At 61.7% G+C, this 24894-nt stretch overlaps 1 protein-coding gene across 2 annotated transcripts in view; it reads right to left on the bottom strand.

The window, feature by feature from the left end:
* Window positions 1-24477, bottom strand: part of LOC142435520 (cAMP-dependent protein kinase catalytic subunit PRKX-like) — a 35451-nt gene extending 10974 nt beyond the window's left edge. For both annotated transcript variants that reach the window (XR_012781561.1, XM_075539742.1), the window contains exons 1-4: window positions 24175-24477; window positions 10274-10442; window positions 6481-6744; window positions 1562-1681 (exon numbers count right to left, since the gene is read on the bottom strand). Coding sequence is in view for 1 of the 2 variants with exons in the window: in XM_075539742.1 (XP_075395857.1) it covers window positions 1562-1681; window positions 6481-6744; window positions 10274-10442; window positions 24175-24304 (683 nt within the window). In the remaining variant the exon portion in view is untranslated. The remainder of the gene's footprint in view (window positions 1-1561; window positions 1682-6480; window positions 6745-10273; window positions 10443-24174) is intronic.
* Between the last annotated feature and the right edge of the window lie 417 nt (window positions 24478-24894).

Genomic DNA, 24894 nt, shown 5'->3' with positions numbered 1-24894 from the left:
CCCCACTGCACGTGCTGCGTGAGACTGAGGGCAGATCTATGGGCAACATCGGGTCAGCAAGGTCAGCAGTTCAAACCCACCAGCCGCTCCTTGTGATGGCAGTGTGTTTATCTGTCTCTCTATCTATCCATCCATCTATCTATCTATCCATCCATCTACACATCTATCTATCTATCTGCATATCTATCTATCTACATATCTCTCTATCCATTAGCTCCTGGGGAGAAAGACCAGACCGTCTGCTCCCGTGCAGACTGACCGCCTGGGAGACCCCCAGGGGCAGCTCCGCCCTGTCCTGCAGGGTCCCCGAGAGCCGGCGTCCACTCGAGGGCAGTGGGTTAGGGAGCGTGTGGGGGAACGCTGCCCTCTGGTGGCGACATCACCACCAAGGGGAGAAGGAGGCTGGTCAGCTGGACAGGAGCTGGACCTCAGAGGTCGTGGATGTCAAGCTTCGGCTTGGCCCAAGGCCTTACAAAGACGCCCTGGTGGCGCAGTGGCTGGAGCACAGGGCTGCTACACCAGAGGCCGGCCAGCTGGGCGCTGCTCTTCTGGAGAGACTTCCGGGCAGTCTCACGGGTCAGAAGGGCTGCGGAGAGGTTTCCGGGTCTTCTTACAGGGAGGCCGTGCGTCCTTGTCGACTACACAGCAGGGGCTGGGGGTCGGGGACGTTTCACGGGCAAGGGGTCTCGTTCCATGTGACGCCCAAAGTATGCCGGGGGAGTGAACGGGGATGTTTTAAAGGACTGGATGGGTGGATGGATGATGGACAGATGGGTGGGTGGATGGACAGATGGATGGATGATGGACAGATCGATGGGTGGATGGACAGATGGATGTATGGATAGATGGATGGATGATGGACGGATGGATGGATGATGGATGGACAGACGGATGGACGGATGATGGATGGGTGGAACGGACAGACGGACAGACAGGTGGATGAATGAATGGATCCACAGGCAAAGTGGTAGAGAGACAGACGGCTAAGACAGATAGCCAATAACCAGATGGACATAGATGGATGGATGGGTGCATAGCTATATAAATAGGTCTATAAGATAGATAAACAGCTTGATAGATCAGATAGACAGGATAGATTGATGAGATAGGATACATAGATTGATAGATAGTATTTATATATCGATAGCATGATAGCTAAGGTAGAGACTGGGTAAACAGATTGATAGATCAGATAGAGAGACAGGATAAAGAGATTGATAAATTGCACGGGAGAATAAGATGAATGGGTGGACAGATTGGGCAAATGGTGGATGGAAGGACGGATGGATAAATGGATGGAAGAGGCCGGATAAGATGCATTGATAAGTAGGAGAGAGGAGGACATGACATGGGATAGGGCGAGGTGCACAGGCCAACAGGTAAGGGACAGACAGATGGACAGGTGTGTGGATGAGGTCCTGGAATCCGCCACCCACGCCCAGGAGGACGCCCACGGGCCGCGGCCGGAGTCAGGATCCCAACACACATCTGGGGGCACAGCTCCCACCCCGACTCCCCGGGGACCCGGAACCGCTCAGCCGCTGGCAGGCCGGCTACTCACCCCGACAGCATTTCAAAGATGAGGATGCCCAGCGCCCACCAATCCACGGCCCGCCCGTGGCCTTTGCTCTGGATGACCTCAGGGGCCAGGTACTCGGGGGTCCCGCAGAGGGTCCACGTCCTGTGGGGGCAGAGACAGCGTCGCCGTCAGCAGTGTCTGCAAGGGCCAGTCGGCCGGGGAGACGCCTTCTTGCAGGAGGTCAACGTCCCCGGGGTTTTGCACCGGGCGCAAAGCGAGGCAGGAGCTCGTGAGAACCGACGGGCGGGGGCTCCCGAGACTGGGGGGGCCAGTGCAGGACGCGGCAGCGCGGCTCCGACGAGCACACGGAAGCCCTGCCCGGCCCTGCGCGGGCCTCGCGGCTAGTCCACGTCACCCCCAACCGAACCCCTGCTGGGCCACCGAGGAACGGGTCTCAGCGGGGCTTCCAGACTGAGACCAGGAGGAAAGGCCTGGAGATCCGCTTCTGAAAGCCCTGGGGACCCACAGAGCCCTGTGATTACGGGGAGCTGAGAGCTGGGGCGGCCCCTGCTTGGGGGGAGCTCGAACGCACAGCCTCCTGAGAGTTTCAGTCTGCGGAGCAGCAGCCTGAGGGAAAGGGGCGGGGCTGGAGGGAGGGGTGGAGCTGAATGGGGGCGGGGCTTCAAGGGGGTGGGGCTGGAGGGGAGGGACTAGTGGGTTGGAGGGGAGGAGCTAGAGGGCTGATGGGGAGGGGCTAGAGAGCTGGAGGGGAGTGGCTAGCAGGTTGGAGGGAGGAGCTAGAGGGGACTGGCTAGTGGGTGGAGGGGAGGGGCTAGTGGGCTGGAGGGAGGGGCTGGTGGGTTGGAGGGAGGGGCTAGAGAGCTTGAGGGGAGGAGCTAGTGGGTTGGAGGGAGGGGCTAGAGAGCTTGAGGGGAGGGGCTAGACATCTGGAGAGGCGGACCTGGTGGGCTGGAGGAAAGTGGAGGGACTTGAGGGGCGGGGCTGAAGGGAGGGGCAGGGATGCAGATGGGGGGCGGAAGTGGAGGGCTGGGGAGGGGAGGGGGCGGAGGGGAGGAGCGGGCGGGCAGCAGGCCAGGAAGCGCGGTGGGTCAGCCTGCAGCCCCCCCTGAGGGGCTCGGACCAGGGGGCGGGTCACTGCAGGCATCAGACCCAGAGCCCCTGCTTAGCCCTGGCGACCCCTCCTTCCTCCGTCTGTCCTACATCCTCCTGGCCCCACTGTGCCCCTCCCCCAGTTCTGACCGGTCTCAGTGGCCTTGCCCCTCAGGGCGCTCAGGGCTTCCTGTCCGGAGGCCCCCCCACCCCCCGGCCCAGAGGACCCCACACAGGTCAGGTTGGAACTGCTGTCCTCCAGGGGCCTCCAGAGACTGGATTGCCAGACCTTTCTTACGGGTGCCTCTCAGGGGGCTGGAGAGCTGTGATCAAGTGGAGCCTGATGGGACTGTGCATCAGCTCTGCCCACGGGTGCCAGGAGGACACTGCCTGGAGGGCTCCCCATGGCTGGTCTCTGGACACCCAGGGGCAGGCTGGTTTGCACCCACCAGGGAGACTGGGGCTCCGTGGGAAGCCACCCTGGGTCTTTCTTATGGGACATAAGGCGAGGGGGCATCTCTACAGAACAGAAATGTACTTTCTCGTCCTTGGGAGGCCAGATGTCCAAATTCTGGGAGATTCCAAAGCGGGCGAGCTTTATGGGAGACAGCACAAGGGGGAGGCTTTACAGAACAGAAATATATTTTCTCTGTTTGGGAGACCAGGCGTCTAAATTTACGGAGATTCCACAAGCGGGGGGGGAGGGGGGTGGCGGTTTGTGGAAGGTATCACAAGGGGGCAGCTTTACAGAACAGAAATATATTTTCTCACAGATTGGGGGGCAAGCATTGCAGACTCAGGTGCCCCTGTAGGGAGAGGCCCTCTGCTCGTTGGAAGAACCGCGAATGGTCCTTAGGGCAGGGCTGCTCAACCTCCCTCGTGCCCCAGTCCTTTCACACAGCGCCTCGTGTCGTGGTGACCCCCCCCCCCGAACCACAACAGTATTTCCGTTGCTGTAATTTTGCGACTGTTTATGAATCAGGCGACCCCTGTGAAAGGGCCGTTAGACACTTCTGCCCCCCCAGGGGGTCGCGACCCACAGGCTGAGAACCGCTGCCTTAGAGGCCAGGCTGGTGAGGTTTGGGCACACGTGCTTTGGACATGCTGTCGGGAGGGGTCAGTCCCTGGGGGGCGGACACGGTGCTTGGTGGAGGTCAGGGGCAGCGGTGAGTAAGAGGCACAAGGAGATGGACGGACACGGCGGCTGCATCCGTGGTCTCGGGCACAATGGTGAGGGCAGGGCAGGACCGGGGGTGTTTCTTTCGGTGGTGCATGGGGGGGCGCTATGGGTCGGGACTCCACTTTCTGTGGTGCATGGGGAGGCGCTATGGGTCGGGACTCCACTTTCTGTGGTGCATGGGGGGGGCGCTATGGGTCGGGACTCCACTTTCTGTGGTGCATGGGGAGCGCTATGGGTCGGGACTCCACTTTCTGTGGTGCATGGGGGGGCGCTATGGGTCGGGACTCCACTTTCTGTTGTGCATGGGGGGGCGCTATGGGTCGGGACTCCACTTTCTGTTGTGCATGGGGGGGCGCTATGGGTCGGGACTCCACTTTCTGTGGTGCATGGGGGGGCGCTATGGGTCGGGACTCCACTGCACTGGGCAAAGCGCCCGCTGTCCCGAGCCGTCGGCAGGAGGCAGCACCAGCGTGCCAGATCACTTCTGCTTTGGCAAGAACCCGGCTTCCACCAAGGGCAGGCGTGAATCAGCAAGAGTCACAGTCTCGGAAACCCACGGGGCCCTGCTCTCCTGCCCCGCGGGGTCGCTGAAGTTGCCGTCCGCTAGCCGGCAGTGCGTTCCGGGGGACATTTCGGGAACCGTAGGGCTGCCCCTCCGTAGGGGTGATGAGACAACTGGGCAGAACACCATTGTCCAACGGTTTTAAACCTTTAGGTCTTAAAGGCTGGAAGGTGAACAAGCGGCCGTCTAGCTCAGAAGCAGCAAAGCCCACGCGGAGGAATCACAGCAGCCTGTGAGATCACGAGGGGTCGAAGGGATCAGGGATCAGGCATCCAAGACCCAGAACAAAATCATACGCAAGGTGAATGGGGGGGACCCAAGGCTCATCTGCAGACAACTGGACACCCCTCCCAGGGGGATGAATAACAGAAAAGTGGGTGAGGGGCGATGGAGGATGATGTAAGATGGGAAAAATAATCTACAACTGAACAAGGGCTCGTGAGGGAGGGAGGGCTAGGGTGTGGGGACAGGGGAGAAACGGGGAGCTGATATCCGGGGCTCAAGTGGGAAGAGAATGCGAATGTGCTTGACACACTGGAGGAACGGATGGATGGTGATCAGAGACCTAAGAGCCCCCAATAAAAGTATTTTTTTTAGGACTGACCCCCCACCCCGTGCCTTTTAAAAACAATCCCAACCGACGTCAGAGTCTCACTGCCATTGACTCTGACCGGGAGCGACCCTAGCAGATGGGGGGCTGAGGGGGGACTGCCCACCGCCTGCCTCCACCCTCCCTGGCGTTTCTGAAATCGCGACGGCTTACGGAAGTGGAAAGCCCCACGGCTCTCCCTGTGGGCGGCTGGTGGTTTCGAAACATTAGAGCCACCGCCCAACAACCCACAAGCCGAGACACCCCCAGAGCTCCTTGTTTACAAACAACTCTGGACATGAGAATGAAGACAACAAAGTGTGGGTGTGTGTGTGTGTGTGTGTGTGTGTGTGTGTGCGTGTGTGCACGCCAGGTTGCCGGGAAAACAGCTCTCGTTCAAGCAGGTGCTTGTCCCTGAGATGGGAGCAGCCGGAATGTCTGGCTTCTCCATCCCCACTTCCCCCCGGAGGAGAAGACGCAGGTGTGTCCCCTGCTCCTAGGCTGGGCGTGCGGTGCAGTAGGGAGAAAGGAAGCGGTGACCTCGACTGGGGTGGATTTCAAAGCTGGCGCTCAGGTAGGGGGACACGGGAAGACGGCTCGGCATTTGTGACCCCCGTTTTCTCAAGGGGGAGCCTCATTCCAGTTTCAGGATGCTGCTGAGCGCGCTGGGGCATCTTCTAGCCCTGGTGGCGCTGAGGGGCAAACGGGGGGCTGCGGGTGAAAAGGGACAGTGCAAACCCACCGGTGCCTCCACGTGGAAAGAGGAGGCTGCCTGCCCGCGGACAGACAGACAGAAACCCTGCATAGACAGGGTCGCTGTCAGCTGCAATGGGCTGACGGGCAGTGGGTCTGGGTTTGTTTTGGGGGCAGGTGGGGGACTGTAGGGGGTTAAGTGGGATTTAGGCAGCTGTGGTAATGGTGGATGTACAAGAGCTACATGCTGGTCAAGCCTGCTGCACACCATCCATCATCCATCCATCCATCCATCATCCATCCATCATCCATCCATCCATCATCCATCCATCCATCATCCATCCATCCATCATCTATCCATCATCCATCCATCATCTATCCATCATCCATCCATCATCCATCCATTCATCCATCACCCATCCATCCATCACCCATCCATCCATCATCTATCCATCATCCATCATCTATCCATCATCCATCCATCATCCATCCATCATCCATCCATCATCCATCCATCATCCATCCATCATCCATCCATCCATCATCCACCATCCATCCATCATCCCTCCATCATCCATCATACATCCATCATCCACCCACATATCCATGTATCTATCTATCTACCTCTCCATCTATCTATCTATCTATCTATCTATCTATCTATCTATCTGCATATTGATCTATCTGCATATCTCTCTATCCATTAGCTCCTGGGGAGAGAGCAGAGCGGGGAGGTCGCCGGTCGCAGGTCAGCCCCCCCGACGCCCCCCGATCCCCCCGACGCCCCCCGATCCCCCGTCCCCCCCCCCCCCCCGCCGCGGGCGCACCTGTCCACGAGCTTCTTGGCGAAGCCGAAGTCGGTGAGCTTGACGTGGCCGTCCTTGTCCAGCAGGATGTTCTCGGGCTTGAGGTCGCGGTAGACGACGTCGCGGGCGTGCAGGTACTCGATGGCGCACACGATCTCCGCCGTGTAGAACAGGCCCACGTTGCTGGGGAAGCGGCCGCGGCTGCGCAGGTAGCTGAACAGCTCCCCGCCCGGCACGAACTCCATCAGCATGTACAGGAAGCTCTCGTCGTGCGCCGTCCAGAGCCTGCGGGGCGGGGCCGGGAGCACGCACGCACGCTCGCTCGACGTCTGCGCATGCGCACGAGAACCGGGAGCGCACGCTAGCTGGACGTCTGCGCATGAGAACCGGGCGCGCACGCACGCTCGACGCCTGCGCACGATAACCGGGCGTGCGCGCACGCTCGACGTCTGCGAATGCGCACTAGAACCGGGCGCGCCCACACATGCTCGACGTATGCGCATGCGCACGAGTACCGGGTGCGCGCGCATGAGAACCGGACATGCGCACGCACGAGAACTGAGCGTGCGTGCGCTGAGAACGGGGGGGGGGGGCGTGCGTGCGCACGAGAACTAGGCTGAGTGCGCATGCGCAGTGAGAGGCCCGGGCATGCGCGCACATATCTCCCGGAGGGAGGAGTGCCAAGCCTTTCTTCCGCGGCTCTGCTGGCTGGCAGGGGGGGTTGGGGGGGATAGAAGCGTCCACCCCACTGTTTGTCATCGACAGCGGAACCCTTGGCGTGCCCTCAGCCTAACCTGCCCCACGGGCCCTGGTGGCGCGGTGAGTGAGGCGCTGGGCCGCTCACGGCAAGGTCAGCGGTTCGAATCCACCAGCCGCCCCGCGGGAGGCAGACGAGGCTGTCTGTCTAGCTGAACGCACGGGGCCACCTGACGCGATCCCACCGGGTCACTGTGCGTCTCCATCGACTGCTGCAGTGAGTCCTCGTGTTTGTAGGAAAATTGGGGTCTCCGCAGATAAAAATGCATTTTTATATATATGTATGTGTATGTATATGGGATATGTATGTGTGTTTACGTATGTGTGTACGGGTGTGTGCGTGTGGAGATATGCAAGCGCCTGACTCCCGGCGACCCTGCAGGACGGGGTAGAACTGCCCCAGTGGGTTTCCACAAGGCACACTCTCAGACAGAGTAGAAAGCCCCACCTTTGCCCCAGGTGGTTTCGAACTGCTGACCTGGCTGTGAGCGAGAGAGACCAGTCCCCGGAGAAGGGCACTGTGCTTGGTGAAGCGGAGGGGCAGCGGCAGAGAGGAAGGCCCTGGATGAGGTGCACGGACACTGCCTGCAGCCGTGGCTCACACGCGACGGGCGGGGTGAGGACGCCGCAGCAGAACTGGGGTCGCTGTGGGCCGGAACTGACCTCTGGCAACTCAAAACCACCAAGACTGGCAAACCCACAGGTGTGGGATTATAAAAAGACGCTCCCCCAGCTTAGTCTCCCCCAAAAGATGTGCCAAACATCCGAGGCTGTCTGCCAGCACATGGTGGGCGGTCAGATGCGTTCAGCCTTCAGGCTGTCCAGCCCCAGCACAGGTAGGGCCCACTCCCTGCTGTTAAGGACAATGGGCTTCTTCCCCCTAAAGGCTTAAGGCCACCAGTCTGGTCCCTATAATGGGGTTTACACCTAACTGATAATGTTTCTACAGTGAGCCAGAGAACAGGTCAAACCGGCTCAGTGACATCCAAAAAAAAAATCAAACTGCCCTCCTGAATCTAGGACCTGCCCATCTTGTCAGAGGTGTCACCTTAATCCCGCCTCTTCCAAGGCGTGTGCACCCCTAGGTCGTCCCCCTCCCACTGCTGTTTTACCTACAGCACAACCCCTTCCTGTGACGCGTGTCTTTACCTGTAATTAGGGGGCTTGCATGTCCCCAAAAGACATAAGCAAGAAAGAGCCGGCTCTTTTCTCCCTTCCCTTTCTCTCTCTGTCTCTGTCTCTCCCCTCCCCCTTCCTCCCCTGTTCCCTTTCCCCTTGTCCTCCTACCCCCCCCCCCCAGCTCCTGCCCTCCTGTCTCCCATATCCACGAGGTCCACGGAGCAGGCCTGAGGTGACCACGCTACCATGAAATGTGTCCGGCTTCTTTATTTTCCCCTCTCCCATCTCTCTCATATTCCCTAGGACTTTATTATAATCTCTACATTTTTAACCGTACAATTGCGCCTATAGAACCTGCGATTAGTTGTGGGGGGATCTGGCCTTCCCCCCCACACGGGGGCAGCTCCCTCTGCCCCACAGGGTCGCTGTGAGTCTCCCTGTGGACGTGAGACAGACGACACTCCCCGGGGTCCTCCTCCCAGCACTCCGCCGCCCGGTGCAACCTGAGCCCCACTTTCCAACCAGCTTCTCCGAGATAGCCACCCCTCCCCCGGGACCTGGCCTCCTTCCGAGCCCCACCCCCACCCTATGTGTCTGCAGCTGTGAGTCACTGAGGCCCCAGGCCCCATCTGAGGTCTCACCTTCCTGCTCTGGCACCTCCAGGCCATGCTGTGCTGTGACCCACAGGGCCGGTGTTACAGAAGCCAATCGCCAGGCCTTTCTTCCTGGTCTCTTTCCGAGCCCCTCACTGCGGGTGACCCTGTGGGTGCTTGCGACCCAACGGGCAAGGCTTCCAGCCTCAGAGCCACGTGCAACCAACCCCAGTGGGACAGGTCCTTCTTCCAGGTGAGATGTTTCAAGTTCACGCCAAGCTCCCAGCTAAGGGGGGCCGGCCCTCCAAATGCAAACCCCAGGCCCCACCTGGCAGGGCTCTGGAGCCTTACACCTATCCACACACACCTGTTCCCTTCCCTACGGCCACCTCCCATGTGGCTCAGCCAGCCTCTGTCCCTCGTGAAGTCACCCGAGCCCTCTGCCCCGCGTGAAACAGCAAGTGCAGGCTCTCCACAAGCCCACTGCCGCCACGTCAGACAGACGGACTGGACCGCGGCCTCGGGTCCCCGTGAGTCAGTGAAGAAATTCACCACGGACAAGCCGTGCAGAGATCTCCACAGAACAGAGGCTGGAAGAGACGTGGGCCTGCTGGTGCTTTTTGGGGGTGCTTGGGGGAAAGAAAGACGTGGCGGTTACGTGTTGGCCGCTCACGGCAAGGTCAGCAGTTCGAGCCCATCAGGGGAAAGAGGCGGCTTCCTGCTCGTGTCCACAGTCGGTCTCAGAAACCCACGGGAGCAGTTCTGCCCTGTCCTACGGGGTCCCTGTGAATTGGGATCGACTCCTTTGCAGTATGTTTTGGGGTTTTTTGTGTGTGGTTTGTGGGGTAAAGGCCTGAAATATCTGGTTCTATAAACACAGTGAGTGTGTGTGTGTGTGTGTGTGTGTGTGTGTGTGTGTGTGTGTGCGTGTGCGTGTGTGTGTGCGTGTCTTGAATGCAGGTATCTGTCTGCCCTTGTGAGGTCCCACAAAGGACCCTGGACACGGGAAGGGATTTCAGTAACATAACAAAGAAGCCCCTGAACCCAGACAAGCTCACACCTGGGGCAGGTGGGGAGGGGGTGCATGGAGCAGGTGAAGGTGGGGGGCCAACGCCCACTCCTGGTCCAGCAGAACCCCTCTGGGGGCAGACAGCCCCTCTGAAACTCCCACACACCGAGTGCCCTTCTTAGCTGCCCGCACGGTCTCCGTTTGACCCTCCCAGGGCTGGCTCTCCCTCGGGCGGTGGGGTTGGGATGGTGGAGGGCCGGGTTGGGGGGCCGGGTTGGGCCCCCCCCTCATGGGGACGCCCTGGGACTCGGGAGGAGGAGGCCGGCGGGACACTCACAGCTGGATGATGAAGGGGTGGCTGACTTCCAGCAGCACCGACTTCTCGTTGTGCACGTGATGCTCCTGTTTCAGCCGGATGACCTCCGCGATGCTCATGACCTTCAGCGCGAAGAACTTCTTGGCCGTCTTCTCCTGGACCAGGAGCACGCGCCCGAACGTGCCGGTGCCTGGGGGGGGGGGGAGGGCTGTTAGGAACTCTCAACACTGCAGGGACCAAAGTCCGTGACTGGTTCCCAGGGGCTGGAGGAGGGAGGGCTGGGATGGGGGTGCAATGGAGGGGGTACTTGGCTTCTGTTTGGGGGGCAGTGGAGAATGGAAAAGATTTCGGGAGCGGGCGGTTGTGGGACAAGAGCGTGTTCGTCATTTCTGCACGATCCTTTGGACCAACGCTCCCCCAGCGGGACTCCTGATCAAAAGGGGGGAATGTAAAACCGATTCCCCGAACTCTCACCCAAACCCAACCCATCGATGGCATCTCAGGGTAACCTTGTTCCAGCTGCAAATTCTCCCCAAAGGCAGACTCTCTGGAGCCACGGAGGCTGGATCAATGTCGAAACACCACAGAGATCATCTTTCTCCCACCTTGAGCCGCCCATCAGAGACGGTCCCTAAAACCTCCCATCAGACGGTCCCTAAAGCCTCCCATCAGAGACGGTCCCTAAAGCCTCCCATCAGATGGTCCCTAAAGCCTCCCATCAGAGACGGTCCCTAAAGCCTCCCTTCAGAGACGGTCCCTAAAACCTCCCATCAGAGACGGTCCCTAAAGCCTCCCATCAGAGACGGTCCCTAAAACCTCCCATCAGAGACGGTCCCTAAAACCTCCCATCAGAGACGGTCCCTAAAGCCTCCTTTAAAGCAAGCAGGGCGGCGGGGCGCACTTCCTGGGAACCACCTGGAAGGTTCCACAGGGAAAGGTGGTGGCACCGAGGCTGAAGCACTGGGCTGCTCCCCACAGGTCAGAGGCTCACACCCACCGGGTCGCCGCTGTCAGGATTACAGTCCCGGGAAGGGGGGGTGAAGGGGTCAGTCCTCTGCGTCCTCCTCGTCCAGGCGCGATGGCGGCCGCACGGCCCGGTTACTCTTCATCACAAGGAAGCGTGACCAGCCAGGCCGGCTCCAACCCGCTGTCCCCAGTTCAGGAGGACGGGCGGCCTCTCACCAAGCTGGGGAGGGTCCTGCACTGCCCACCTGGGGTCCTGTCCATCTGGGGGCTCAGTGAAGGGGCCGGGCCTCGCCTGTCAGTCAGGTAGCCGCTTGATGACCTCATTTAGAGGCGCTAAGAGATAAATAGCTCGCTGGAGGCAAGGCGCAGGCTCAGTCTTGGGGGGACGTCTGTGTGCAGACAAGACGCGTGGAGACACGATGACGGAGCCCTGGAGCTGGAGGAGCCACGTGGAGGCCACGCCGGCGCTGAGCTGCGTCCACGGCCACTGGATCCACAAGACTCTGCACCTGCCGGCCTGTGACCCTCCTGCATCCGTGTCATTGCAGGGGCTGCGTGCGTCTGAAGGGGGATTTATAGATCGGTATTGGACATGCGGGCTGATATCGCACTGATGGACCTGACCTGGACGGGGCTGTTTACTCCATGTCCCTCGCGCGTGTACGGAAGCCACATGTTTCAGGCTCAAACACAAGGAGCGACAAGCAACCCCCTCTCCGTAAATGCCGGACATCCCTTAGGAACCCTTTAAAAACCCGCGCCCCCGACAGCTGGGCACGACTGCCCTGACCTGTTGGCCTGGATCTGGGAGCTTCCCGGCTCATAAGGCTTATTTCTCTTCTGTTCTCCTTTCTCCGACACTTTGTCCGTCCCCCCGTGCCTCGACTTGTCCCCACAGAGCGGCTGGTGGATTCGAACTGCCCACTTCAAGGTTAGCAGCCCGATGGGCAGCCCAGTTCCCTCTGGAGCCCTCAGAGACCCCTCGGACACGGAGAGGGAGCCCACGCCCTGGGGAAGCAGCTTTCAGGGTAAAGCAGAGCAGGCTTAGCACGCAGACCCCCCCACAACTCCCCAGGACTGGGGCGGCTTCTCAGATGAGCCCACAGGAAGAAGTTAAAAGGCGGGGACCCAGCTGCCCACAAAACAAAACTCAGAAGATTAGGAGGGGGAAGGGGCGGAGAAAGGAAACCAAGAAGTGGGGAGGGGGGCTGGAACCACGGAGGGGGTACTGCAGCCAGAGCCAGCAAGCAGCTCCAATTTGGTGAATCTGCACCCCAAAACTTGGGCGAAATCAACCCGCTCACCACAGTCTCGTGGTTCTCAGAAGAACCCTGGCCCAAGGGCGTGCCTCCCTCTTTACTGGAAACACTCCATTCAGAGAGGAAGTCTGGGGTGCAGGGGTCCCTTTCTGGGGGTGGGTGCGTCTTGAACAGATGGGGGAGGGGAGGGGAAGTCGGGTGTGTCTGCACTTTGCAGCTTCATCTGTGCGCCCAGACACGGTGGCCCGGAGGAAGTGGGCGCAGTCGGGCAGCACGAGGGCGTAACGGCTCCGTGGCCGCGTACACTGCTCTGTCGTTGGCATGCTCTGTGCCCGTGCGTCCGCCTCTGGAACCGCAGAGATGGCAAACCCTACGGATCGGACCAGGCTTATCGGAAGCCTGCACTTGGACTCCCCGGAGCAGCTCCATCAGGAGCTCCTGGCATTAGGAAGGGCAGGGCTGGAAACCACCTTCCCCTGAAACTAAGTCACCTTTGCAAACCATTGGCTGGATTATAAACCACTCCCTGCCATCGAGTGGACGCCGGCTCACGGGGACCCTGCCGGACAGGGCGGAGCTGCCCCCGGGGGTCTCCCAGGCGGTCAGTCTGCAGGGGAGCAGACGGTCTGGTCTCTCTCCCCAGGAGCGAATGGATAAAGAGATATGCAGATAGATAGATAGATAGATAGATAGATAGATAGATAGATAGATAGATAGATAGATAGATAGATAAATAGATAGATAGACAGACAGACATGTAGATAGATAGATAGATGATGGATGGATGGATGGACAGACAGACATGTAGATAGATAGACATGTAGATAGATAGATAGACAGATAGATATGCAGATAGAGAGATATGCAGATAGATATGCAGATAGATTTATAGATAGATAGACAGATGGATGTAGACAGATAAGACAGATGAGCTAATGGATAGATGGACATGTAACAGGGATTTGTTTGTCTCGTAAGCCTGTGACCTCGGAGTCTGACCGGGGCGCCACCAAGGCCGGCGGAACCTTCTGCTCACCTGGCCTGACTGTGGAGCTGTGGGACCGCCTGGCCCAGGGAGGCAACGGCCACAGGACCCCACGGCTGAGACCGAGGCCCGGAGAGACGTGGCTGCGGACTGGTGGACACAGAAAGGCTTCTCCCCATGGTGCCCCCCGTGTTGCCTGCCAAACCGAAGAGGGTGCTTGCGACCGCGTGGTCACCGAGGGGACACTAGGAGGTCAGCTAGAGGTTATCTCCCGGGGGCATCAGCCATCTAGAGCAACCGGACCCCACTGTCCAGCCCACCCGGACGGGCCCACTCCCTGCTGGTACGGACAGTGGACTGGTTCCCCGTAAAGGCGACCCGAGGGGGGCCAAGGTTAGGCTGCCCGGCTGACTTCAGAATCCGCCCTCCGCGTCGCAGGCAGGCCCCTAGAGACTCCCCTTCCACTGCGTGCACACCCCTGGCTTGTCCCCTCCTGCTGCAGGTGCCCCGACGATGCAACCCCTTCCATTGTGATGTCATCAGGGGTCTTGCAGGTCCCCCAAATGCACATAAGCCGTGACTACTTGGAAATATATTCGTGCTCCCCGCACGGGTCTGGCTGCTGAGGTTATGGGGGCTCCGCCCTGTCCTGCGGGGTCCCCGTCAGTCGGCGTCCACTCGATGGCGGTGAGTTTGATGTTGGGGGTGGGGCCGTTTCCTTGGAGCTTAATTGGATGGCACTGAACTTGCTCTTTAATTGTAACCCTGAACTGGAGAATTCTGTGCACACGGGGAGTCTCGGGGGACAGAAAGGAGCCTGAAGGGCTTACAAGCTCGGACATTCGGGGTGCACGTCACAAGGCCTCCTGGGGAGACGCTCTCCCAGGACAGCCCTGGACGGGCTCGAGAAATGACCAGCTGCGAGGGACACAAATCTGCCAGCGGGCACAACATTGCTGCCCATCTCTCCACCCACCTAGTTCTCCATTTTCATGAACTCCTTCCTCCTCCGCCACCCCACCCCCCGCCCCCAACCAGGTGCCCGGACTCAATCCATCCAGCTGTCCCCTGAGGTCACTCGTTGCCGTGACCTTCTGAGCTGCCCTCTGTGCCCAGAGCCGAGCCAGCTGACCCATGAAGACCTGTGGAGGCCAAGGTGGGGCAGGATCTCTTTGCAAGCCGCCAATGAGACCGGCCAGACGTGCCCCACGATGACCCGTCCGCAGCACCCCATGGGGGGCAGACGCTCGGAGAGCCCCCCTGGGTCACTCAGCCCTGCCTGTGCAGGTGGAAGACCAGCAGCAGAGTCGCTCCTGGCAGAGAGTTACCCGCTGGGCTGCAAACAACACAGTCGGCGGTTCAAAACCAGCAGCAGCTCCCTGGGAGACAGGCTGGGCTTTCTACTCCCATCAACTGTTGGTCTCCGAAACCCACAGGGTCTCTATCCATGAGCTCCTCCTGGGGAGACAGACCAGACCCTCTGCTCCCGTGCAGACTGACGCCTGGGAGACCCCCAGGGGCAGCTCCGCCCTGTCCTGCAGGGTCCCCGAGAGCCGATCCCAACTCCCAGAGCCCGTGTGTCTCTCTGAGCCTGTCACTCGTCACGGGAGCAGACGGCCTGGCATTTCTCTCTCAGACTCAGGGGCGCATCCCAGGAAACTCCAGCTCTCCCGGGCAGGCTCCCCGAATGCTGGGAATCGCATCTAATGGCTCCTAATGGCCTCTCTGTCAGTTTTTTCCGAGCCAGCCTGAGTCTGGAGTTGCTAAACGGCACAGTCTGTAATGGGTTGTAAGATCCTCTGTTCTCAGGGGCCCGGGAGGAGGCTGTCTGCTCCCGGAAAAGAGTGATAGTCTTGGAAAAGCACAGGGGCAGCTCTGCCCTGTGCTGCAGGCTCATTGTGAGTCAGCATCCACTGGATGGCAGTGAGTTTCTCTATCTGCCTGCCCATCCGTCCATCCATCCATCCATCCATCTGCATATCTCTCTATCCATTAGCTTCTGGGGAGAGAGACCAGACCGTCTGCTCCCGTGCAGACTGACCGCCTGGGAGACCCCCAGGGGCAGCTCCGCCCTGTGGACGAGACGTCAGTCCCTGGAGAAGGACGTCCTGCTTGGTGAAGCAGAGGGGCCGCGACAGAGAGGCACGCCCTGGACGACAGAGATGGACGGACCTGGTGGCTGCAGCCACGGGCCCCGGCACAGCAACAGAGGAGAGGGCGGCGCAGGCCGGGCGGTGTTCTGCTCCTGTCTCCGTACATCAGGTTGCTGTGAGTCAGAACGGCCTCGCCGGTCGTCGTCCAATAGACGCTTATGGAGACAAGCCAGAAGCCTGCCCTCCCATCGGCGCCAATCCCGGGGGAGACCCCCAGCCCACCCGCATGTGTCTCAGAGCAGAGGGATGGCCAGGCCTTTCCTGTGAGGCACCTCAGGGTGGATTCACACACCAAACTCAGCCGAGCACCTTGGCCGTCTGGGCCGCCCCGGGCTCCTTGGACGGGACTGTGCTTCTTGGGACGCTGCCCGGGCTGTGCTCCTGGGTGGCATTTTCCAGCCTGGGAGGTTTGGGAAGCAGGTCGCTGCCAGACCTGCCGGCTGACGTGCAGCTTGTTGAACACTGACCCACAGACTTCAACCAAGAGCGGCTTCCTGGGAGTTGTTAAGCCCCAAAGCCCCTGCCCTCGAGTGGACGCCGACTCACGGGGACCCTGCAGGACAGGGCGGAGCTGCCCCTGGGGGTCTCCCAGGCGGTCAGTCTGCACGGGAGCAGACGGGTCTGGTCTCTCTCCCCAGGAGCTCATGGATAGAGAGATATGTAGATAGATAGAGATGCAGATAGATAGATAGATGGACACACAGCCATCGAGTGGACGCTGACTCACGGGGACCCTGCAGGACAAGGCGGAGCTGCCCCTGTGGGTCTCCCAGGCGGTCAGTCTGCACGGGAGCAGGTCTGGTCTCTCTCCCCAGGAGCTAATGGATAGGTAGATATGCAAATAGTAGATAGATAGGTAGATAAATAGATACAGATGAGTCAATGGATAGATGATAGATAAACACACTGCCATCCAGTGGGCGTGGACAGACTCACAGAGACCCTGCAGGACAGGGCAGAGCTGCCCCTGTAGGTTTCTCAAGCGGTCAGTCTTGGCCTTTCTCCATCGGAGCGGCTGCTGGGTTTGAACCACCGACTTTGTAATCCGCAACAGCCCCACACACAACCCACTACCCGCCAGCAGGGCTCCCTCCTGGATTCCCTAGGCCTTGGCTACCGGAAGCATCTCGTGGTGATGGGGACAGGGGCCGCCTCACCACCCGGGGAGCCTCAGAAAAAAGCCTGGGGACAAGGAGGGGAATCAGAAGCAACGTCAGGAAGGACGGCAGCAGAAAGGCCTGGCGACCTACGCCCCGCAGCTCACGCACAGCCTGCAGAGTTGAGGCCTCCCCTGTCACACGGAGTGGGTTTTCCGTGTCTGCTCCGTTCCTCCCAAGCTTGATCTTCAGCCTCTCTGGGGCTGCCAAGTCTATTTTTAAAGACAGCGCACGCCTGAGTTATCCCATCTCTCCGGACACGCCCTGCCCGCTCATGTCTCCCTGCAAACAATCCTCCTTTGTCCCCGTGTCTCCTCTGACCGGGCCACCAGCTCGGCTTCTGCTGACGCAACGTCCCAGGTGGCTGGATCCAGGGCTCACTCATCTCAGGCCTGGCAGGGCCACCCCCCTACAACACCATCGGGCGGTCCTGCCACTGGGTCAGCAGCCCCGCTTCATGGTGGGTTGAACACTGAGTGACTTAAAAGTTGGGGTTCAAACCCACCAGCAGCTCCTCCGGAGGAAAACCAGACCGTCTGCTCCCGTGCAGACTGACCGCCTGGGAGACACCCAGGGGCAGCTCCGCCCTGTCCTGCAGGGTCCCCGTGAGGCGGCGTCCACTCGAGGGCAGTGTTTGTCTCTTTGTTGGACTATCGGCTCCCATCAGCCGTGTTGGATAACACAGAGCCTCCATGTGGTTTTCCGAGTGTAACTCTGTACGGAGGGCCGACAGCCTCCTCTTTCTCCCTCGGAGAGGCCGGTGGTTTGGAACTGCTGACCTCGCAGTGAGCAGGCCACCTGGTCAGCAAAGCTCCTAGAAGCCGTTATCTATGTATCTGGGAATGCCCTGACAGGAGCAACTGGAATGTCTGGACCGAAACCTTGGGGCAGGGGTGTGAGGGGGGCTGAGGAGTTTATGTTCCCTGGGGAGGAAAAGGTCACCCAGGTCAGTGAATGGTACCTGGAGACAAGGGTGTTTGAATGGGTCAGATCTGGAAACAAAACAGGTAGCATTGTTTCAGCGGGGCTGCCTGCCTGATAACACATCTCTGGAAGGTCACTCCCTGGGGAGGAGGAGCCCAGGGGGCCGGGGGCAGTTCTGCACCTCCTGCACCAGGTGTGGGCGGAAGGGCGGGAAGGGACACAGAGCCGGAGGCCAAGGAGCGGTGGCCCTGGGGTGGCTTCAGAGATAAACCCCAGCCTGTCACTGCCTAAGAGGTGCAAAGGTCGGTGCCTAGAATTCCGGGTGCCAAAGAGTGGCCGTCTTGGGAACCCACGGTGGTGGGGGGGGGGGGGGCAGCTCCTCTGTCCTGTCCTGCAGGGTCGCTGTGAGTCAGAGTGGACTTGGTGGCAGGGAGTCTGGTTTGGGGATTTCTTCTGCAGGAAACAACAGGGCGATACGACCATTCCGGGGAGGGCCTGGGTGGGGAGCAGCCGTTGCTGGGCCCCCCTCTCCCCTGGTCTGTGGCAGGGCTGTGTCCCTGCAGCCCCATGACCGGAAGGTCTGCGGCTACACATTCCCAGAGCCGTGGAAGAGCCTCAGACTTCCCCAAACTGGGTCGGCCAGCTTGGTCCCCAGACACTGGGAGACGGGATTTCATCATCGCGGCCCCCCGAGGGAAATGTGGAAGCTGAGGAGGTGAGCCTGGTTCACGCACACGCACCCCTACATGAGCAGGAGCACGGACGCCACAGATGTGGCTGCATTCAGCCTCCTTGCTTGCGGCTTCCGGAGTCCGAGGCGGGACTTGTGGTCTGGGCTGCTTTATCGGGGGGCAATCACTCCCTGATATAAAGCCCTTTCTCACGGGCACAGGCGCCCCACTCCTTGGCCTCCTTGGATCCCTCTCCATCGCGCCTCCCTTCCGTGCAGCCCCGACAGTTGGCGCTGGGTCTCGGCCTTCTCCTCGGGCCCTTGGAGATGCAGGGGGGCGGGGGGCACGGGTGAGTGGGTCCGTGGGGACAGAAGGCAGCCAGGCGGTTGCCAGGCGCTGAGGGCAGCGGGGAATTGGCAGAGACGCGGGCGTGCGAGGTTTCCTGGGGCGCGTTTTCCTGTGGAGCATCCTCAACCAGAGGCTGAACGCTGCGCCCCACAGGGCGAGGGCACCCCCGCAGGGCGAGGGCACCCCCGCGTCGAGTTTCCTGGGCTGTTGTCTTTCTGAGAAGGGGGCACCCCGCCTTTCTCCTTGCGGTTCACCGCTGAGCCTGCATCGCTGCGTCTCGGGGCGCAGCCACAACCGGGGTGCTGTTCAGACGCCCCTGGGCCAAACGGCTCCTCCTGGGGCATCGCTGCCGGGTGCGCACGCAGCCAACGTGGACACCTCTCCCCTCGGGCGCCTGCTGGTCGGTGCCCTTGGGATTCAGTCAGTCGCACCGCCGGCCACACGGTCCAGCCGGCGACGGCCAGCGATGCCGCAGGGCCGGACACAGACCTGGCAGCGCCCAAGCAACCTCAGCGTCTGGGAACCAGGGCGGACGTCGCGTGCTGTGGGCGGCGTGCGACTTGGACGTTGTGCGAACGGCGGGCCATGGCCTCAGCGAGCGTGTGCACGCGTTGACCCGCGCGGTTTTCGCCCCTCGCTCCCAGCGTCCAGGCGCGGACCCTCCAGCAGGCGCGTCGGGCAGCGTCCAGAGCGCTTCATCTGGTGGAACACCCTCTTTCCGCTTCCGCTTCCGCATGGACGGTCCTCGGCCCGCGAGGCAGCGCCCGTTCTGAGCGTCTCGGCCGGCGCCCTCGGGGTGCTGTGCCCAGCGGGTCCCCTCAGCACGGACGCTCCTTCCGCATGGCCGCAGCGAGGCCGCTTCCAAAGCCGCGTGGACAACGCCAGCCGTCGGGTGGCCCGACTCCCTGCGACTCTGGGAGACGCTGGGACTTCCCCGTGGGAGCCCCCTCCCGCCCACGCAGCCTTCCCGCGCAGCCCGGCGTCCGCTCGGCTGCTTCCGGTTCCGGTCCACTCCGTCAGGGACGTGAGACGCTCACGTGGGGAGACGCTGACGTGAGAAGCTGACGTAAGACGCTGATGTGGGGCGACGCTGACGTGGGGCGACGCTGACGTGAGACGCTGACGTGGGGAGACCCTGACGTAAGACGCTGACGGGAGACGCTGACGTGGGGAGACCCTGACGTAAGACGCTGACGTGAGACGCTGACGTGGGACGCTGACGTGGGGAGAAGCTGACGTGAGACGCTGACGTGGGGAGACACTGAAGCGAGACCCTGACGTGAGACGCTGACATGAGACGCTGACGTAAGAAGCTGACGTGAGACGCTGACGTGAGACGCTGACGTGAGGAGATGCTGACGTGGGGAGACGCTGACGTGAGACGCTGGCGTGAGACGCTGATGTGGGGAGACCGTGACGTCAGACGCTGACGTGAGACGCTGACGTGGGGAGACCCTGACATAAGACGCTGACGTGAGGAGATGCTGACGTGAGACGCTGACGTGGGGAGACCCTGACGTAAGACGCTGATGTGAGGAGACGCTGACGTGGAGACCCTGACGTAAGACGCTGACGTGAAGAGATGCTGACGTGAGACGCTGACGTGGGGAGACCCTGACGTAAGACGCTGATGTGAGGAGACGCTGACGTGGAGACCCTGACGTAAGACGCTGACGTGAGATGCTGACGTGAGACGCTGACGTGGGGAGACCCTGACGTAAGACGCTGATGTGAGGAGACGCTGACGTGAGACGCTGACGTAAGACGCTGACGTGGGGCGACGCAGACGTGAGACGCTGACGTGAGACGCTGACGTGAGACGCTGACGTGAGACGCTGACTGGGGAGACCCTGACGTGAGACGCTGACGTGAGACGCTGACGTAAGACGCTGACGTGGGGAGACGCTCACGTGGGGACACCGCAGGCAGGAAGCGGTTGGCATCAAGCGTCCCCAGCTGTGGCGTCAACGCAGCAAATATTTAGGAAACACGACGTCCACGGCTGAGGGGCCGCCCGCCCCTCGGGCACAAGTTGGGCGCAGCGTCTGGTGGCCGTCGCCCAGGAGGAGACCCAACAGCGCGTCGGAAAATGGGCGTCAGCACTCGGAGCGGGAAGCCTCCTCATGCATTATGCACCCGAGGAGGCCTCCGGGGGCTGGAGAAGTGAAACTTTCCAAGGAGGCATCTTGGGGTGTGGCGGCGGCGAGGGAGAAGCGGGTCCCTCCTGCTCTGCGGGCGGGAGACGCAGTCCGGATGGCGCCTCCCACCGGATGCGGGTGAAGCTTGATTCGCAATAGCGCCCCCTGTAGGTCCTGGAGGGGGTGCATTCAAGACGGAGCCTCCCCATTGGTGCTGGTGGAGATGCATTCAAGAGGGCCCCTCCTTCTGGATGCGGGTGAAGCTTGATTCGCAATAGCGCCCCCTGTAGGTCCTGGAGGGGGTGCATTCAAGACGGAGCCTCCCCATTGGTGCTGGTGGAGCTGCATTCAAGAGGGCCCCTCCTTCTGGATGCAGGTGAAGCTTGATTCGCAATAGCGCCCCCTGTAGGTCCTGGAGGGGGTGCATTCAAGATGATGCTCCCATCCCCACTACTGGTGCTGATGGAGACCCATTCAAGATGGTGCCCACCTGTGGGGGCTCCTTCAAGAGGGCCCCTCCTTCTCAATGCTGGTGAAAGTGATCCAAAATAGCGCCCCTACTGGTGCTGGTGGAGGGAATGGAATCGAGATGGTGGCCACCTTTGGGTGCTGGGCTGGACCCGAGAATAATGGGCTAAAACTGCACAGAGCTACACACACACACACACACACACACACACACACACACACAGGAGGGCGCACGGAATCTGTGCTCCTCTTGCCACCAGGAATGGGCACGTCTTGGATCTGGGCCCGGGCTGCCCCTACCTGCGCAGGTGTCTGCAGGTAGCACCCACAGGTTCACCACTTCAGCTGCTAGAAGACCTGGGTAGTCTCAGCCCACCCAGAGGTTCCCAGAAGCAAGACCTGGCGATCAGAGACCCAAAAAATCCACCAGTGAGGAGCCTCCATAGAGCACGGGTTGCCATGAGCTAGGGCGCAGTCAGCAGGGCAGGGGGAGAGGCTTGTTTCTGGTTTTTCCCAGCTGTGGAAGAGGTCCCCGTGGGCAGAGGCTGGGTGAAGCTTTCTTGCTCCACCCAGCTTCCTCAAGCTCCCCTTTTCCCATCACCCAGGAAAAAGGGTGGGCAGAGACCCAGCTAAGGGAGGAGTGGGGTCTCCTGGATGTTGTCAGCTTAATTCTCTGGGCAAGTGGCACCTGGTCATGACCTTTAACTCTAACCCAGTGGTTGCTTGCGCCCTCCCTGAACCCTGGGGGAGAGACTTGGTGAATTGCTCTCCAGATAAAGCAGAGATATCTCCGAGGTCATCTGTTCGAACCCTGGGGGAGAGACTTGGTGAATTGCTGTCCAGATAAAGCAGAGATATCTCTGGGCAATGGGCTTGGGTCACCTGGGGCAGAGCCAGATGGAGATTTACAGGGAGCAGGTCACAGGAGGGCTGTGATTAAGACTGAACATGCACACGCGCTTGCAATGGCAGGCTACCCAGATGCACACAGGCGTGCACACGCGAATGTCCCCCACACCATGCACCACCGCGTAGGCCTGACTGCACCCCCTGACCCGCGCTCACCCCGCCAGCTCCCAGCCTCCAACCTCGCGGCCCTTGCCGCCCAGGTAGCGCCAGCCTTGGGGAACCAGCCCAGGCCCTGGGCAAGTCGGACCAACACCCAGGACACAAGTCTGGACTCACATGCACTGCCCTCCGGTTCCCCCGGGGCCGGCGACGCTCTATTTTTAAGGACAATATTACTCACTGGGCATCCTTGCCCACTTGGCGCTCTCCAAGCCCCCGCGTGGCTGCAGGCACCCACAGCAGGTCACCGCTCAGCCAGGCCTGGACACCAGCCCTGGCCCTCCCTAACACACCCACCCAAGTGCCCAAAGCCAGACAATGGCTGGCAGCGGGCGCCTGGCTCAGCCGCTCAACTGGCTGGCCGCATTGTTCACTGGACGGGCCACTGGGTCCCCACCCTGAAGCCCACCCCAGAGTTCCAAGTCAGCAGATAGGCTTCTAGGGGCCAACTGTCCAGGGGCTGAAGATCAGGGGGTATGGGGGACCCTGAGTGAGGTTTGGGGGGGGGGGTGCTCTCTCAGCCTCCTAGTGCTCGTGGGCAAGACTCGCCTCAATCGGGGAGTTCGTCTCCCCCAGTTCAGTAAGAAGGGAGCCCACAGGGGCAGCTCTGCCCTGCCCGGCAGGGTCGCTGTGAGTCAGCGTCCACTCGGCGGCAGTGTGTTTACCTGTCTGTCTGCATATCTACCTATCCATTAGCTCCTGGGAGAAAGACCAGTCTGTCTGCTCCTATAAAGACGGACAACGGGGAGACCCACAGGGGCAGCTCCATGTGCTGCCCACTGGGGTTCCTCCTGATGCAGAAGGCCCTCAGCTACACATGAGGCAGGCAGCACCCCAAGACCACCTCTCCCGGAAGCAGCTCAGCTGAGCCCTTGCAGACGGGAATACACTCACGAGTGTCTAGAAGTTTGGGGGTTCTAGTCCACCCTGAGGGATTTGGGGAGCATGATCTGCAGGTTAATGTATCAAGAACGGGCCCTAGAAACCCCCGCGGGGCCTCAGCCTCTCTCTCGCACACACACTCACGGGGGACTGAGGTCACCTTGAGTCACAAAGCCCAGGGGGCAGCCCGTAAATGACCAGCAACGACCTCCAACCAAGAGTCTCACGGCCGGGCTGCAACTGCACAGGGGGCGCTTAAGCCGCTGATGCACTGGGGGCCCCTCCCTCTCCCCCCGCGTTTCCAAGCACCACCCCCCTTAGCAACGCAGCGTTGCTAGGAAGCCTGCGGACCCGCGGGCGCCCACAGTTTAAACCCGGCGCGGCTGGGGCGCCCAGCGGGCGTGGAGAGAACTCAAAACCGACTTCGCAGGCCGCCCGTCGGGCTCAGGTTCCCAGCCCGGGGTCACAAAGGGGTGCTGCAAAGTGGCCACTGAGAGGCTCGGGGTGTCGGGGGTCTGGGGGGACCCCGGGGCACCGGCTGCCCCCCCCCAAAACAGCTGCTCAGCGGCCCGGAACCCCGCGGTTCCCCACTCTGCTCTCCCCACCCCGGCTCCGCAGGCCGACCGCACCCCTCCCCCTGCAGGGTCGCTGGGAGGGGCACTTGCAGGGGCCCCCCAGGAACTTTTGTGACGTCACGTGCCCAGCTCCGTGGGGAGGGGCTGTGAGCAGGGGTCCCCTCAACGCGGGGCCGGTCAGCGGGGCCAGTCAGCGGGGCTGGACGGGGGTCCCCACGGGCTCCGGGGCGCGCCGGCGGCCAGGGGGAGCCCCTCGCTGCCGGGACGGGGACGGGGTCGGGGGGCGTCGCCGGGGTCGGGCCCTTTGTGTGCCCGCGCGCCCACTTACCCACGGTGGCCAGCGTGTTCAGGTCCTGCAGCCGGTAGGTGGGCGCCTCGGGGCCCAGCAGCGCGTCCAGGGTCCCCTTCGCGCTCTCGGGGCGCTCCTGCCCCGGGCCGGGGTGCGCCGCGGCCTCCATGGGGGTCCCCGCTGCCCGGGACGCAGCCGCCGCGGCGGCGGCGGCATCAGCGGCGCCCCATGCGGCGGGGACAATGGCGGGGCGCGGCCGGGGTCACCCCAGGAGCAGCAGAAGCAGCTGGTCGTGGCGGCCGCGGGCCGGGGGGGCCGGGCCGGGGGGCGCGGGGGGCGCGGGGGCCGCGGGGCGCGGGCCCGGGGCGGGCGTGGGGGGCGCGGGGGGCTCCGAGCCGCGGGCTCCCGGCTCTCTGTTCATGCCCGGCGCCCGGCCACACGAACGCGCCGCCCGCGCGCAGATGGGGGGCCGGCGGAAGCGGGGGGCGTCGCCGCCTCTGCGCCCCGCCCCGGAGCCGGAGTCCGCGGGACGCGCCGCGCAGGCGGGAGGGGACCGAGCAAAGTCGGGGACAAAGGACCCGAGCACCGGCCGCGAGCCGAGCGCACTGGGAGACCCCGAGCTGCCGCCCGCGCGCACCCGGTCCGGCGAGAGGCAACGCCCCGGAGCGCCCTTCCTGGTTCCGACGGGACGACGCTGACGCGGGGGGGCGGGGCCTGGCCGCTATGAGCGGGACCGGGCTGCTGTGGGCGGGGCCTGCC

This window comes from Tenrec ecaudatus, chromosome Y, assembly GCF_050624435.1.
Source record: "Tenrec ecaudatus isolate mTenEca1 chromosome Y, mTenEca1.hap1, whole genome shotgun sequence".
Lineage (NCBI taxonomy): Eukaryota > Metazoa > Chordata > Mammalia > Afrosoricida > Tenrecidae > Tenrec > Tenrec ecaudatus.
The sequence above is the reverse complement of the archived record's forward strand: the minus strand, read 5'-3'. Positions and strand labels throughout refer to the sequence as shown.